The 17,868-nt window shown below is 44.3% G+C and overlaps 1 protein-coding gene across 3 annotated transcripts in view; it reads left to right on the top strand.

The window, feature by feature from the left end:
• Positions 1–8,747, top strand: part of AHI1 (Abelson helper integration site 1) — a 129,220-nt gene extending 120,473 nt beyond the window's left edge. For all 3 annotated transcript variants that reach the window (XM_084777565.1, XM_084777566.1, XM_084777564.1), the window contains 2 exons: positions 1,798–1,900; positions 7,344–8,747. In XM_084777565.1, coding sequence (XP_084633691.1) covers positions 1,798–1,900; positions 7,344–7,346 — 106 coding nt within the window. In that variant the 3' untranslated portion in view covers positions 7,347–8,747. The remainder of the gene's footprint in view (positions 1–1,797; positions 1,901–7,343) is intronic.
• Positions 8,748–17,868: the final 9,121 nt, after the last annotated feature.

Below are 17,868 nucleotides of genomic sequence, written 5' to 3'. Positions count from 1 at the left end.
GGCCTCGCTTCCTTCTCGACTTTCCAGTTTCACAACTTGTTTATTCATTACCTATTAATAGATCCTTGAGTTGTCTAATTTGGAGCCACTACAAATATCAGTATTTGTGTACAAGTCATTGTATAGATATTTGTATTCACCTCTCTTAGGTAAACAACTAGCCCTAGGGTAGCTAGGACAGTTTTCCATACCTTTTCCCATATGATCTCACATTTATCATCTTACCTGTATGCAAGAGTGTTGTGTTTCCTCACCAATACTTGATATAGTCAGACTGTAATGTCAGCCATTAGAATTCAAGGTGTGTCTTGTGTGTTTGGAATTTGTATGTCCGTGTGTGTGTGTGTGTGTGTGTGTGTGTGTGTGTGTGTGTGTGTACGCCTGCCTAGGTGTATTTACGATTTCTTTGGTGAAATAAATATTTGTTTAAAGAATGTCTATCTGTCTCTTCCTTTTTTCTGCACTTATTCCCTTATCTGGGCCTGCATGCCATGGATATGTGGCGCTCAGAGGATGACTTGAAAGAGGCAGTTTTCTCTCCTTCTGCCCTGTGGACTATGGGACTAAAACCCAGGTTGTCACTTGCTGGGCTGTCTCTCCAGACCTGTTATTACTAAGCTTCAAGAGGTCATTATGTCTTCAAGCATGGCCTCTCTTCCTGACTGTCACGTGGCTGCCTTCTCCCTATGGCTTCACCTGACTGCCGTCTGCACACACACGGAGAGAGTATGTGCGTGTGCTCACAGGCAAGCACATTCCAGTGTCTCGTCCTCTGAAGACACTGGAATTGTCCTGCTGGATTAAAATGTCTTGACTTCTTCCCCCTCCCTGAGGGCCCCATCTCCAGATACAGTCACGTGAGAGCTGCAGCAACACTTATGCATGTGTGCCTCTGTGCACATGGCTTATGTGCATGTGCTCTGTGCACGTGGCTTATGCACATGTGTCTCTGTGTACATGACTTACGTACGTGTGCCTCTGTGCACATGGCTTATGCACATATGTCTCTGTGCACATGACTTATGCACATGTGTCTCTCTGCACAGGGTCTTTGTTGTTGCTGCTCACTGCCTGATTTTTAAATTCTTGTGTGTTTTTAAAGCTCTGTCTAGGATGTTCACAGCTTTCCTGCATGTTCTAGGGAAAACACTAGGTTCCTGGTACCTCAGTCTCTCTCTTTTCATGTCTGTCTATTCTTTTTCCTAACATGATTTGTACTACAGTAAACCATGGGGTATGTTTTGCTAATACCATGGAGTTTTTTGTTGCTGTCTGCAGTGTGGTTAAAACTCACTTAGAATGCCTTCCACTTGTCATTAAGAAATATCCTGTAGGGCAAGAGAGAAGGCTCAGTGGTTAAGAGCACTGTCTGCTCTTCCCGAGGTCCTGAGTTGGATTCCCAGCAACCACATGGTGGCTCACAACCATCTGTAACCTGATCTAATGCCCTCTTCCGGCCTGCAGGTATACATGCAAATAGAGCACTCATATACAATAAATAAATAAAATCTAAACAAAAAACTTTGTTTTACCCTCTATGTTGATAAAATGTTCTCATTTCCCTAGGCATCTAAGTTTTTTTCAGAAGCAGACAGATTTTGTTTCGTTCCTGTCCCTTCATCATGGCTGAGACGGCGCAACTGTCTCTCTCTCTCCCCCTTGGATAGTCCCCTTGTAGCTCTGCCCCACGGCTCCCTCACATCCTCCCACTTGTCACCCTTCCCAGATCCAGCCTTACCTAACCCACTGCAGCAGGTGTCTTACTGGCCTCTCCTTTATAATCTTCCCTTCCTGTAGCTCTGAGAAGGGCAAAGAGCAGAGCTGGGAGGACCGCGGACACACAGCAGATGTGCAGCCGAAGAAGAGTGAGCCACCCATGCGAAGAGTCACCTTGATAGAGGTGAGAGAAAAGCAGCAGGAAACTAGACTTGGGAGAAAAGCAATCGGGAGAGTGTTAGTTAGTTCATCGCCAGGGCAAGGCTTGAGGCTTCCTGGTCAGCAATGGCAGATGCCAGGGAGAGCACAGCCTGCATAAACACTGACAAGAGGCTGTTAGTGGCCTTGGAGGAAGTGTTGATGGAGAACCCTAGATGTGCAGATCAGCCTGCCTTCAGCCTGGAAGGAAAAGACCACCAGAGTAGTCTCCCCCTCCAAAATTCTGGGCCGTAAACAGAGAAACAGACTGTGCAGTACCTAGTAGAAAGCTCGTGTGTAGCGATCTCTGTACAGAGGGGATGACAAGAGTGTCTGTGAGCCGAGAGGGGAGAGGGGAGAGCCACTTGGAAGCCCTTCCGGTGTGAGAGGAGGCCTGGGGTCCTGAGGAAGCAAGCCTGATTCAGGTAGACCGCATTTACCTCTGAGATGGGCCCTTGGGGACATGGTAGGGGTGAGTGGGCCTAAGAGATGGAGGGAAGCCTGTCAGGACACTTTATCGTCTCATAGGCAGAAGTTTGTTGAAAAAAAAATGTTCAGTGTTGCAGTTCTAACCACGCCCACACACTTACATTAACTAGTTCTAGAATTAGACTCAGTTTCCAGAACTCTTTTAATTTGAAAAAACTAAAGCTGGACATGGTGGCACACACCTTTAATCCCAGCATTCTGGAGGCAGAGGCAGGCAGATCACTGTGAGTTCAAGGCCAGCCTGGTCTACAAGCAAGCCCAGGACAGCCAAGGCTACACAGGGAAACCCTGTCTCAAAAAACAAAAAAACAAAAAAAAACAAAAAAACAAAAAAGAAAGAAAGAAAAAACCAAATCTACTTATACAAAAAAATGAGTAACTAAATATCCTGGAATGGCTTTTATATAATTGTGATGTTGGAATTAGAAAACATTTCTGGTTTTTTCTGGCGTTTTGTTTGGTTGTTTTTGTTGTAGTAGTGGTTTGGGTTTTTTGGGGGAAGGGCAGTTCCTGTTTCCTAGACTGTCCTCAGACTCTTGGCCTCAAGCATTCATCCTTAGCTTCTAAGAACCTGAAACTATAGCCGCGTGCCACTATGTCCAGCAAGGACAGATGTTTGGATTTATATAATGGAAAATTTTAAATTATGCATGTCACAAATGAAAAATTGGTGCCCGGGAAGATGGCTCAGCAGTTAAGAGTACTTGCTGCTTTTGCAGAGGACTTGGGTCCAGTTCCCAGCAGGACACAGCAACTTGCAACTGTCTATAGCTCCAGCTCCAGGATCCAATACCCTGTTCTGTCCTCCTTGGGTCCTCTATGGGCCCAGGCAAAACACTCATACTCATAAAATAAAAAATGAATTTGTTTTTAAAGAAAGAATATGTGGGCCGATAAAGTTTTTAAATAATAGTTGGGCTGGAGAAGAATTTTACCTAAAGGATTGGTACCTGTAGCATATAGAAAGCTCCAAGAAATCATCAAAACAAGAAATATATCACTAAGCAAACTGAAGAAGATAAGGAGATGTTATCAAAAGAATAAATATATTTGGCAGTAAACATGAAAAATGTTTCCTTTAGCAGTCATCAAATTTGTGAAATGAAGAGCAAAACAGCACAGTTAGATTTTGTTTTTTGGTTTTTTGGTTGGTTTGGTTTGGTTTTTCGAGATAGAGTCTCTCTGTGTGTGCCTTGGCTGTCCTGGACTCGCTTTGTAGACCAGGCTCACAGCCTGGTGAGCCTCAAACTCACAGCCATCCACCTGCCTCTGCCTCCTGAGTGCTGGGATTAAAGGCATGCGGCACTATGCCCAGTGACAGTAAGCTTCAAAAGTTAGGAAATAAATTTTATGACGATACAAGGGAGCAGGCTAAGCTCTTAAGCATATGCATGTGCCTGTGTGCAACCCATTCATTCTTCATGGATGCCAGCGTGGTAGTAAGTTTGTTTTTATTTCCATAAAGGGGGACATGTGAGGGCTGTGGTTTTCAAAATTCTTCATAGACAGATGTGATGGGGTTTGTCTGTCGTGCCAGTTCCTAGTGCTCTAAGGTGGAAAATGACAGGATCCCAAGCAGTCAAAGCTATACTGGCAAATTAGTGAAACCTAGCCTCAAAAATCAGCATGCCCTTTGACCTGACAGTAGGATAACATTTGAAGACAAGGGAGAGATCCAGTTAAAATGCCTTCAAATACATGTTTAGAAAAAATTTTCTAATTCAGTCTGTATGAGCAAAGCATTGGTTAAAATAACTCCACCTCGATCTGTTGATTTGCCTATTAGAGGGGAGGCTGATGGCTGAGCCTGCCACAGGGACAGAGAGAGACCATTACGCAGTCAAAGTTGTTTCAGTGGATTCTGCTCCTCTAGGGAGAATTTATTAAATGGGAAGCGCTTCTGTGATAGATTTCAGGTACTCATTATTCATATGCGAAAATTGTTCTTATGTGAGTGGAAAGATGTAATTGATAAGTCTGGAAGGCACGAATAAATAGTCGGCACGTGTGTGCCATTGAAGGTGTGCATCAACAGATGTTAGAAAGACGTGATGGCAAATCTGGAAGACAAATAGAATAGCCAGCATACGGGTGTGCATCAGCAGGTGTGAGTCCACTCTGGGTGTGCATTGAGCAGTGTGCATCAGCAGGTATGAATCTACTGTGTGTGCATTGAGCAGTGTGCATCAGCAGATATGAGTCTACTGTGTGTGCATTGAGCAGTGTGCATCAACAGGTGTGAGTCTACTGTCAATGCATGTGCATTGAGCAATGTGCATCAACAAATGTGAGTCCACTGTGTGTGTACATTGAGCATCAGCAGATGTGAGTCTACTGTCTGTGTGTGTACCACTGAGAAGTGTGCATCACCAGGTGTGAGTTCATTGTGTATGCATTGAGCAGTGTGCATCAGCAGGTGTGAGTTCGGCATCTAGGTGTTAAGGCTGTGGTTATTGTTTTTCATTTTTATCCATGTCTTTTCCCCTTTTTTTCTACTCAGTGTTTTCACACTACTTTAATGTTCCTTTCTAAATGAACCATCTAGGTGTTAAGGCTGTGGTTATTGTTTTTCATTTTTATCCATGTCTTTTCCCCTTTTTTTCTACTCAGTGTTTTCACACTACTTTAATGTTCCTTTCTAAATGAACATAATTTCAGAGGTGTCTAACATGATCTATTCTTTTCACACAAGAACCCAAGGCCCAGGCTCTCAAAACGCAGAGTGCCATAAGCGGGTTGTGTTTCTGCCTCCCAGTTGAGGGCTCTGCCTGGACGGCAAAGTCTTGAGTGCTTACAAGGTCCGGGCATGCTGGCATCTTCTGCTCCCCAGCACCAAACCTGGAGCTCAGCACAGAGGCGCACCTGGGACTAAGGATGAGGTTCCGTTTCTTCTGACATAAAGCCCAGCTTTCTACTGAATCTCACTGTTGACACAAACAGCAGCCTGGTTTCATATTCATTTTCATAAACTTGCTATACAGATTCTCCTTTCTCTTTGTGTGTTAAGGGGCTTTTGAAGCTTTCTGTTTGCTTCTGTCCTGTGCTAGTGCAGGCCTACTGTGTGAAGACGCCTCAGAGTTGTGTCCCTGGGTGGATGGGACCTTGTCCCTGGGCTGTGTCCCAGCTTTGTAGGCCCTGCTCTCTACCAAGTGTACCACTGTCTGAGTAGCCCGTGGTGCACGTGTGACTCCCCCTTCTGCCCCCTTCACCCTGACCTGTCCCTGCTCACAGGCGGTTACCCCTTCCTCTTGACAGTCGACACAGTTCCTTGAAGACCTCTGCTGCTGCTGCTGCTGGAGCTTTTGCTAAGCTTTCCTTGGGGTGGCCTCGCGGGTTTCTCCTGCCTTCTCTGTTTACTTCCCACACCTGCTGCCTTCCGCTTGCCCTACATCTATCTTCTGCACCTGCGGAGCCCTCTCGCTGACTTCCAGCTGTGGGTCTCCCTTTGCCACCCTCCCTCTTCTGTCCCTCTTCCTTCTTTTTGCACTGCTTTCAGCCCGAATCTCTCCCTCCCTCTTGTCTGTTGTGTTGTCTTGTTCCTGTAAGACCTGTGTTCGCCTCTCTGTACTTTGCAGGTTTTCAGGTCTCTATGTGAGTTGTACCCTGCAATTACTTGAACCTTTACTACACTCTTCCCCACTCTCATCAGTCCCCAATTGGAAGACAGTGTCACATTCACTCCCTGTATACGTGTAATAACAGAAATGACTTTCCAGACTCTTCCTGTTGCTGTGGTGTCTGTCTCACTTGACACTTAAGCAGCTGCTTTCATGAGCTTCACCTGGACCTGATTCTGAGCTTATACTTCTATAGGTAACAGGAATTTATCTGTGTAATTACATTTAACAAATTTCAAATCAAGAACAGAAGTAGACAACAGCATTTTTACCAACCTTGAGTATAAATTTTTCTCATATGGAAAAAAAAATGTAACATGTTCTTAAGATAAGGCCTGTTTTGTTTTGGGTGTTTTGTTTGTTTTTTGTTTTTTGAGGCAGGGTATCTCTGTGTAGCCTTGGCTGTCCTAGACTCACTTTGTAGACCAGGCTGGGCTCGAACTCACATTCATCCACTTGCTTCTGCCTCCCGAGTGCTGGGATTAAAGGCGTGCACCACCACCGCCAGGTGATAAGGCCTGTTTTGAAAAACGCAAGTGTTTGCCTTCCCCCTGAGCTCCCACTGAGGAGTGACTAGCCTGTGCCCTTGCCTGCCTCGTGTGTCAGCTTTTCTCACAGGTGGCCTATGAGGTAACCAGCCTAGTACCACTGTTCCAAGGACAGCCTGTTTCTGAGGACATGCCAGTGTTGTAGCCCCTGGCTGGAGCAGAGGTCAAGGATGTTTAAGCTCAGATGATCAGCTGGGCTACAAGAGTGGTGACACCGGGCAGGCCACCACAAACCCCACTGTGGCCTGTAAGAAGGCAGCACCTGCATGCTGGCCCTTGAGATTTAGAAATAATTTGATTTGTTTTACCCCAAAATTGTGTCTGCAATCACTGTCATAGTCAATCAGAATCACAGTACACCTTCTCTCATATAGTGTGAAAAATATAATAATTAGCCCAGGTTGGAAATTAGACACAGCCAGTGGAGTAAATGAGGGAGCCCGCATGGAAATGGCCGCCTGTCTCCGCGTTCTTGTGGGACTGGGACGAAGCAGAGAACCCTGTGCTTGCCAGCCACCTCCTTTAATATCCGCCTCATCTTGGAGCTGTTGCATCTACTCTTGAGAAATTTTTGTGCTCGTGTTAGCTTGTTGATGCAGGGACAGTCAGTGCAGTTGCTAATGATGCACAGAGATGTGGGCAGTACGCTTGGGGGGCAAAGCATAACACAGCTAAGTTAGCATAGCTCTTGTGTTACTGTGTGTGGTGTGTGGATGGCTGCGCAGGCGGCACCCGGAAAACACTGTTCACTATCTTTGTATGCTTCTCTCCCTAGTAAAAAGTTGGAAACAAATGAAGAAGCAACCAGATGAATAGAAATGAAAAGCTAAGCCAAGTGGATTTCTCTTCGGATTTTGGATGAGAAGAAGCATCTGCTGTTTATTGACCTTGTGAAAATTCTGAAGTGAGGTTTGGCTGTAAAAAAAATAAAAATTCACTGTGGCCTGTGGGCTTAATTGTTGTAAACCATTGTGAGTGTTAGTGGTCAAAGTATTGTACTTGTGCTATTAGTAGCTACATCAAAATTTACTGCTGCTGCTGGAAAACCAACAAAGAGAAGCCCAGAACCACTGCTCAGCAGATGTGAATAAAAGTGAACGCATTATTGACCTGCCCGCTAAGTCACCATCCAGTGTCACCATGTCTGTCATGTGGCCGTAGGTGTGACGTGGCTGTAGGTGTGATGTGGCCGTAGGTGTGATGTGGCTGTAGGTGTGATGTGCTGCTCAGAATGCAGTGTGTCTGCTTTTGAAGTTAACTGTAAAAACTAAGCAGCCCTCCCATCATTGCGCATTCAAACAGCCCCAGTAACAAAGGCTTTACAAGAGGCATCTGCTCTAAAGAACTAGGTGTTCACATTGCCTTTGAGTGAATCATACATGTAACCCAACATACACTAAGAGGGATTTTGTCTGGACTGGCAATGGTGAACCAAAGTTATTTCTATTTTTTAAAGGCAGTTCATATTTAAGCATATAAGTAATATATGGATATAAATTCTTTGATATTTATTTTAGTCTGAGTATTTGTTTTTAAGTTATTACACAGCACTATCTGTCTTTATTTCTAGAGTCACAGGGCCATTGCCATGTGGCCATATGTTTGGATTGGATGTATTAGGGAAATTCACCCTTCTTGGTTCTTGACTTCCCCTTCCCTCAACTACGAGATAAGTCTGTCAGTAAGACATGTAACCCCAACAGGGTCAGAGCCTGTGGTAACATTTGAAAACCTTATTTACCAAAGTAGACAATTGATCTCATTGAAATAAGAAGTGAGAAAAGCTGGGTTGAGCACTGAGGTGTAAATGTGTCCAGATGGGCCAGCGTGAAATAGCTTCTAGTACAAATATATTTGGCTCTTATCCATGCACATGTCGTGAAAGTGGTAAACATGACCCTGCTGTTGAGAAGCTTCATCGTATTGTTGTTATTAAAAGAGTCTTCAAAAGTGTGCAGCGTGGCGCTGAAAACCGCTGAAGCTCACAGCCCAAAGCACTGAAGTTTCTTCTGTCAGTGCCAAGCTGGCACCCTTCTGGTTGTGTATGTCTGTGCTCCAGGTGCCTTTGGACCAGAGCTAAGTCAAGCTGTCCACACTTCTTTTCTGTCTCGTGAGTGTACTGCTTGATAAAAGTAAAATAAATAAATAAATAAATAAATAAATAAATGTGTCCCTACCATTTCAGCTTGTGATTCTCTCTCTCTCCCTGTGTGTGTGTGTGTGTGTGTGTGTGTGTGTGTGTGTGTGTGTGTGTGTTTGCATATTTATGTGTGTGGGCACGCAGATGAGCATTCATTCACATACCTGAGTGTGAAGGCCCTGGGTTGATGTTAGGCCTTCTGAACCTGGACAGGTAAGCCCCTTGACCATTCAGCATTCATATGGGTCACCTGATTTCGAGAGGCATGTTAGTTCTCCGATTTCAGTTTTAAATTCACCAAAGAGAAAATGAACAAGACTAATGGAAAGATATTGGAGGAGCCGAGCATTTGCTGAGATCCCCGTGTTCATGTGAAAGTTAAAAGATTATTTTTTTATTGCACCTACTGAAGACAACAGTAAGATGAGCCTCGTGCCAGGAAGAGCAGACTGTCCTGGGGTTGGCCAGTGTGAGCCTCAGGGTCACACCCATGACGATGGTGAGACACTGTTAGCACACGGCAGGTGCGAGCTCCTGCCTGTACTCCTGCATGAACTAAGACAGCACAGCCACTGGATTTATAGCACATATGTTTTTCAGTAACTGTTTTTATCATTATTACACTATCTGTTCAGATGAACAGTTTGACACCATCTCTGTATCACAACGTGTGCAGTATCAAAACTATACTGTGAATAAGATTTGCAAAACTTTAACAGTATGATAAAAACTGAAGATATTTTGCCAGTATGTGTCTGGATGCACCTGTGTACAGCTGGCATACCCACCCAGTGGCATTTACATGGGTCCTAGGGACCCAAATTCTAAGTTTCATGTTTGCATGGCAAGTATTTCATCCATCAGGCCATCTCCTCAGCCACCTAAAAAAAAAAAAATCAAGTTTTTATAAGATTTCAATCATGGAATATTAACATAAATGCAGGTTTTGGTATAAAATGATATACCAAACGCTTGCTACATATGAAGTTTTATGCATGGTTTCTAGCACACAAAAACATGTTCTTGGGTTTAACTTGTAAACCCAAGAGTTAATGTAAAATTTTATTTGTGACATTTTCTCTCTAGGAATTTCAGCACAACTATACCCAGAAGTTAAACATTATAGATGAATATGATGTGTCCCTTTTGTCATATGTTAAGTATTTAAGAAGATAAGAAGCCGGGTGGTGGTGGCACACACCTTTAAGGCAGAGGCAGGTGGATCGCTGTGAGTTCGAGGTCAGCCTGGTCTACAAAGCAAGTCCAGGATAGCCAAGGCTACACAGAGACCCTGTCTTGGGAAAGAAAAAAAAAAGGAACAATAAGACTATAAAATGATAACAAAAATTAGTGATAATTTTATATGTTTTAGTTGATTTCCATGTGAGGCCCCTATGTGTTAGTAAAATAGTAGAAATATTTTTAAACCAACATTATCAGTTTTTACCCAACTAAACTTGACTACAAGAAATATTTCCCAGATCTTCATTTTTTATTATTACACATAATCTCCATTTCCCTTTGTATCAGATCTTTGAGGCACACAGAACCTCCCTGTTTTACAATAAGCAGCACGAGGTTCTGAAGTTAAGTAAGTAGCTCTCCCAGGCGCACAGCCTGTAAGTGCCCGTGCTAAGTGTACTGCGAAGGAGCAGACGCCGTTGCAGGTCCTTGTGTGCTGTAGAAGGCAAACAGGTCAGCATTTCAAGTTGGAGACTGCCACGCGTGTGACTAGAGCCACATTCCGCCCAAAATTTGTATATACCTACGTGAAAATCGTTTCTAAAGCTGGCCATTTGTGCACCCTATAGTTATTTTTAGCCACCCCTTACTCCACACCAGAGCCCTTATGTCTCCTGAAGTAATGGGTACTGTAGAATCAAACTAATTACATGTACAGTAACATTTTATTCATGAAACAGAAAAGGCGCCATTCCAGTCATATAAAGCATAATAAAAACATCAAGCAGAGTGTCAATCAAGGTTGTGTTGACTGAAGAGCCCGGGTCTGTGGATGGATCCAATTATCTGCAGGAGCAGTGAATGTCGGCATCACTTAAGGCTCACAATGGGCTCAGTGGGCGGCAGCAGACAGCTCCTCTCTGCAGAGACCCAGGAAGTAAAGTTAGTAATGAGGCACCTCATTCACCACTGCCCTTCTGCTCTAGTTACTAAGCTGAATAGGGAATGCTTTAAGCTAAGGCGGGAACTGGATAACATAAAAAACATTTGTTTTGTACACGCAAAGAATGCTGCTTTTGGATCCCTCTCATGACTAAGGACGACCTGTGAGCAAGCTCCCCTTTCTAGTCTTCCTCTTTAGCACCTCCAAGTTCACACTGTTTATGGACAGGTTAGTTTGGCCTCAAAAACTTGATACGGTTACTTGATATGGTTACTAGCAGGAGTCTACAGTGTTATTTATCCAATCTAAAAAGGGGGAGACGTACGTGTCATAATTCATAATTCCTTTTTCTCAACTCTCATGACTTAGCTCAAAATGGCTTCACTGCTGGCGTGCATCAGTGTTGACTCTGAAGGTAGCCAGCAAGCTAATGTTGGTGTACTCTAACTTAATTCACCATTTGATTCTTCTCCAGGACAGAGAGAACATAGGAAACAAGAAAATGTAAGGGAGGAGTTCTTACAGACAACGCACGAGCGCCTGCCAACCAAAGGACACTTTCTTAGCTGTCCTTGGAACGGAGATGGTTTGCTTAATGAAAATAAGAGCGGGAGGGAGGATAAGACATCTAGGAAGACAACTTGTTGAAAAGGAAAAAAAGCAACGGAAGGTTAAAAAAAAAAATGAGAAGACTGAAGGAAGAAGGTTCCCTGGAGAAAAGCTTGGTAGATTCAGTTCAGTTTTTGGTGTTTTTAGAAGAGAATCAGTTGGCTTTTTTGTGGGCGCTAAATTTGCTCACAGGAATGTGAACAAATATAAATGCCTCACAGAATTTTTCTGAACTACAGTCAGTGTAAGTGAAGGGTGGCTAAGCCCCCATGCCTCTAACCAGCCCTGACTGCTGCTCAGAAGTTAATGCGCAGAGGTCTGTGTCGAGGCAGTTAAGTGTCTCATGGTGGAAAGGAATGTCAGTCAAATCTATGCACTTTAAGAACATCAACTCTTACTATACTTATGTGTGCAGGCAGACTACATAATACACTAGTCTATAGCAGCTGTAAATTTCTGAGGATTTATCTAACCACAAATACATTGAAATGGGGAAATGGGTCTATATTAAACCATGCAAGCTGCTGCTGGAGCCTTGCCATTTCTGCAACATCCTGTAATTAATTTATCATGACAGCTCTGGCAAACTGAAACATTCACTGAGCTTGCAACAGACTGTTACAGACTACAGTGGTTGCTGACCCACAAGCATGCCAAGTGAAGGTAGTTTTTCTTCTCAAATGTGACTTCAGGGTACCTTGTATCCAGGATCAATTTGTCTCTTTCAATCTCAAAAATACCTAGAATGTAGAAACAAACAACCCGGGCTCAAGAAATAAACCTGACTTGCTTCGTGCTGTGTGCATCATCTTCCCAAATAGAAACAGCTCCCTCTCGGGGGATGACACAGTGTGCTCCACCCTTCCCCCACAAGATGCTTGGCATTAGGTGTAATGGGATTGTCCTGTGGGAGAATTGAATCAGTTTTGGAAGCCTCTTAGAAAACTCCTTTTCATATGAATAAGGCTATATTTGCTTAGCACCCTCTTCTGAAATTTAAAGGTTCAGAGAAGCATACTTTTTTTTATCATTAAAATGGATCCTAACAAGATCTTTTCCATTTCCTAACAGAGTTATGGAATGTAGATCCCGGACACCCACAGAGAGGAGAGCTGTGCCAGGTAGCACTCGCTGGCAGCCCAGTTCTGGGGAGCACAGACAAGGATCCCAGGGGCTTCCTGGCTAGCTAGTCTAACTGAAAAAGGTAGCTCCGGGTTCTGTGAGAGCATGTCTCAAAATATAAATGTACACAGGTGGGTGAACACATGTGAGAGATGAACAGAGAACAGATGAGAGAGAGAGAGAGAGAGAGAGAGAGAGAGAGAGAGAGAGAGAGAGAGAGAGAGAGAGAGAGAGAGAAGCCATGGTAAATGAGGAGGCCCTGCCCTTTGCTGGAAAAATGGAGCGACCATCTGCAAAGTGAGAGTCACACTGTACAAATGTACAGAGCTTGTTGGGATCCCTAGGAGAATTCGGAATTTCTCAGTTCATGCACAGGAGAACCTGACCCATCCAGAGCTGAGTATCTCAAAGTGTCAGGAAGAGAGAAAGGTCCCAGATGGAAGAGATGAAGCTGGATCCTGCTCAGTGGGAAAGAGGTGAGAAAGCAGCCAGGTCACAATGCATAGAGGAATCAGCCTTGTCTCACCCCCTCTCCACGTCACGAACTCCCTCCAAGGCTGATCTAAATACCTTCAGAAACTGTGGAGAATCAGAAGGTGGTTGGAAAACAAACATGAAGATCTTTGTGTTTGGCTGGTTTCTGTTGGGGCAAGGGCTCACTATGTAGTCCAGGCAAACCTCAAATTTGCAATTCTCCTGCCTCAGCCTCCAAAATTAGAACGTGGGCCAGTGTACTTTAGTACACACAGCTAAGTGCAAAGCCACTCCTAATTCCAACACAGGCTGTTTCTTGGGTCACAGTCTGATAAAGCTGCATTTTTTTTCCAGCTTTGTTCACAGTCAAAAGTAAACATCCCTTACTTAGTATGACATACATACATACATACATACATACATACATACATACATACATATAAATCTAAGTAAGCAAGAATTCAAAGTTGGTAGGCATGTAAATAAAGCAATAACCATGGGAGTTGATGTCTCTACACACATGTAAGATTTTTTTGTTTTTAACAACTGGGTACAGAGAGAGAGAGTGGTTGGAGCATTTGCTTGGCACACACAAAGCCTAGGGTTCAATCTCCAGAGCTGAAAATGTAAGTAAAAAATTTTTATTTAGTTTGAGACCCTTAAAGACGTTTGCACATCTGTCTGCTCTTAGGTATGTATACATGCTTGTGTGCACATCTGCATTAATTTATTCAGCAGCTGGTTCCTAGACGCCTGTTTTGTCTTGAGAGGAGCTGGACGCAGTTGAGCCAGGAGGGTTCACCTTGAAAGGCCCTCGTGATTGCCACCACACAGTGGTTTTTTTTAGAGAACTTTCCCATGAATTACCAAACTTGAGCCCCTTAACAGTATTCTTCAGGAGGACATCCCCCCACCTGCGGCCCAGTCGCAAGATCTTGTCACTTACTCAACAACTACTGACCAGCATGGGCTCCTCCACCACACACTGCATTCTTTCCAAACAGGAAAACTCCTTACTGACATCTGAAAAAAATATGGAAATAAATGATCAGAAGAGCTGTTCCATGGCCTCCATCTGAAGGGCAGCGAGACTTGCTTACACGTGTGCCCCTTAGTCATTTCTAGTCGCTCTAGTAATCACTTATGAAAAGGTGCCTGTGTTCTTGTTGACGTCTTCAGCTTGAGTACATTTTAGCTTGAAATGTGAACCTGTAACAGAAGTCAAATAAGGACACTTTTAAGCGTGCAAATTACATTTTCTAGACAGAGGAGAAAGGGAGTACACAGAAAATTCAAGAGCCCCTTCTCCAAAAACCTTTATTTTGCATGCAATGATACTGAAAATGGAGGCTATGAACTGGAAAAGGGGTGAAATGGGGTAGAGCTGAGAGGGGGGTAAGGAATGGAAGAAACCTAATTAAATTGCAATCTCAGAAGCAAAACAAAATTAAAGTCAAATTGCTTCCGTGCTTTATAGATTTTAGTGGGGGAAGGTGGGGATGTCCAAATGCCGGTGAATTATACTTTCCCCTTAATTATTCTATTAATGGGCAGCCTAAAATTGCATTAGATCAACTCGCCAACTTGGAAGGACCGCAGCGCATTCATAAAACGCTGTCTCACAACTCTTTCTAGACGACACTCCCACGCTCAGCCCCTTTCAAGACACTCGCCAGGCTTAACCCTCCCATCGTTAGCCATTCTTCATGGCACTGGGCTTTTCCTGCTGGTTCTGGGGCTCTGGTAGCCCCACTCCTCTAAGGTCACAGGACACTGGAAAGAAACACAGGCACTTTGGCGGTGACAGCAGAGAATCTGAAGGTAAGGGTAACTAGAGTCACCCACGTGGCAAAGGAAGGACCTCAATGTTCTGCCCAGTCCGGGGCTTCCCATGCCTCCAAAGACACGGCTTCTTCAAGCCATTGAGCCGTTCTGGTGGTAGACGGTTTCCCAGTAACTGGGGGGATGGGGGTGGGGTGGGGGTGGGGCAACGACGACGACACTACTTTCATCACAGATGTCACTAAGATTCCTAATTAGGAAATGGGAGCGTGACCTCCTCCCTCACTGCTCTATACGTGGTGACCTTTGACAATGAATGATACCAGAGTCATCATAATGCCCAGAACTTAACCACTGACTCCACATGATAGTGGCAGATAAAAAATAATAATAATAAAATCCCAACAAAGAGACTAAAATGTAGGGACTGAGACGGAGCCCCGTGGAACAGCACTTCTCTAGCATGTGGGAGGGCCTAGGTTCGGAGCCCAGCACAGCAAGCAGCCAAGTGGAATATAATACCAAACCAGTAATACAACGACATTAGCACCTATTTCTCAAGTATGGTCCTTTCATTTCTACCTACGTGGCCACTATCACAGGCTATTGTTTTATTTCCTCTTTATTTTTTCTTTTAGACAGGTTCTCACCATGCAGACCAGGCTGGCCTTGAACTCTCAGAGCTCCGCCCACGTCTGCTGAGATTAAAGGCCTGTGCCACCACACCCAGCTCACAGGCTCTAGGAACACTGTCAGGCTTTTTTCAGCTACACCTGGCCATGATCACAGCTTTCTTCCCTTTTCAATTCTCTACTCTTTCACACTCTTCCCTTTTCCAGTTTTCAGGTCCCTTTCTTCATCTCTTCTGCCTGAATCAGCTGGTGGCGTCAGCATAGTTAACAGTAGTTAAGCTCTTATTGGCCTCCCAGTCGGCCAGCTCAGTGTGTCCCTCACCTTGGATGGCATTCCTCACACCCCTAGGGCAGTCTGAACAACTCTTATTTACATAAAAACATGATCTTCAAATGTGGATGTAATCTTTTTGGGTCTTTTGCTTTTTTTATTGAGGCAAATGAGCCAGAAGGTTAAATCTAATTTGCATGGCATTTTGCATGTCTTTTTCATGGAGTAAAAAGCCTTCAAACGGTGCTGAAGAAATGTGTTCAGTGCTCCCTGTGAACCCGAGACGCTAACTATTCTTCTCTTTGCAGCTTTAATAGTTTTCTACGGGAAAAGATCCCAGACCTATAAAAGCACCACCATCGTTGCTGGATCTGAGCTCTCACTGCAGGAATCCAGGGCTTTGGGAGCTTGTTTTGTTTTCATTTGTTTGTTTGTTTGTTTTGTTTTGTTTTCATATCACCCAATAAACTCTTGGTAGCCTCATCGTTTTGACTATTTGTGTGTTTGGATATGTGTGCATATATGGTTGCAGCATTAACTACCGTAGTAGCTGTAGCCATTACATGTACAAAATAATCCCCAGTTTCCTAATTCACCATCTTCTGTGCAGCCATCTTTGAGCAAGGAAAGGGACGGTGTTTATTATAATTATCTATAATTATGTGCCAATTTTGATAAAAAGCTAGCATTCACTGAGCACAGGCTAAGCAAAGGGGGAAACAATTCATTGCAAAGGACTTGACACATATCATCTCAATTTTAAAAACCAGCTTGCAAGGCAAGTGAGTGTTACTCCCACTTCAAAGCAAAGCAAATTTAAGGTTAGAAGTGTATCTGAGATGGTGTGGCTTTTAAGCTAGGAAGGCAGGATCGGATTTCTAGTTTCCAAAATCCAAAATCCCCTTCCTCGGCATGAGATTACTTGGCTTGCCAAGCTGTGTAGTCTGTTTTTCCGAAACATAAACCTGCTTGTTTTCAAAGTGCTCCTTCCTACCATATCTGATGAAATATGGCACTCTACTACTGAACACTTGAGTGAGAAATCGAAACATTTAATATTTCCCAAACTTCTCATATCTCTTGGGGGGAAAAAAAACCCCAGCCGTTTGCAAAAGCAAAACAGGTCAATCAAGATTAAAACCAACCTCGAGACTGCACTTGCTCTGGAGACACTGACTCTAGCCTTCAACAGGCAGTAAGGAATTCCTTGTTTTTCCTGTAATTGGAAGGCTGGCTGGCCACTGACAACGCATTTCATGGCATGTGGAAAGAACGTCTTTTGGGGTTGGTGGCACGAGGCTTGGGTGTAAAGCCCGCCTTGGTGTACTTCCATCACTCTGTCCTGAAGACGCAGCTCCTTACACTCAACCCTTAAGTCGGCCTCAGCTTCGAGCACAAGTCTCATAATGTCGGGTCTGCTGCTTCTCTGCGCGACTGCTGACGGGCTTTTACCACTTAATCCCAGTGTTTACGTAGTGCGTACAGTGGGCGTGGCTAATAAATACTGGCAGATTCAGGCCGTCGCCGGCTTCCTATACATGCCTGAGGATGAATCGTGTGCAGAGATCATAAAGAGGGAAAAAACAACAGGTTCACATCCCGGCACAAAGATGACAAATCCCAGGCAGTTCTGTTTCCTGTGGAAATTTGTCTCTTCAACTCTTGCACCTTTCCTCCCTCTCCTCCCTCCCGCCTCCCCTGTTCGCGTCTATGCTTTCTACCTCTAGAACCTAGCTACAGCAGCTCACCCATTAAACTCTTCCATCTCCTGTGTTATAGTTACATCAAACACATTTGCAAGGCTCTCCTGCAGCCCAGCTGGTAAGAGACCCAAACAAAACCGAGACCAGCAGATGTATCTTGAATCTGCCTCCGGTCCAGGTGGTTGGAAGGACTCCCCAGGGCACCCGGCATTCAAGTGGGGACAGCGCTGCTCCTAGTCCAGCCTCCTACGCTCCCCATATCCCCCGTGCAGCAGACAGCTGAAAATTGCACAAAATTGACCTGCACTCTGCCAGATGTGCGCAGCTGGGGAGTGAAGCAACCATGGGCCATGACTGCCCCAAAACTTCAGCCCTTGTCTTTGCTGGGGCTTCCACAAGCCCGGGTTTTTACATCCTGCCATCTATGAATTTCACTCCAGGC

The sequence above is a fragment of the Acomys minous genome, assembly GCF_964271855.1.
Source record: "Acomys minous genome assembly, chromosome: 3".
NCBI lineage: Eukaryota > Metazoa > Chordata > Mammalia > Rodentia > Muridae > Acomys > Acomys minous.
This window is presented reverse-complemented; position numbering and strand designations above follow the sequence as displayed.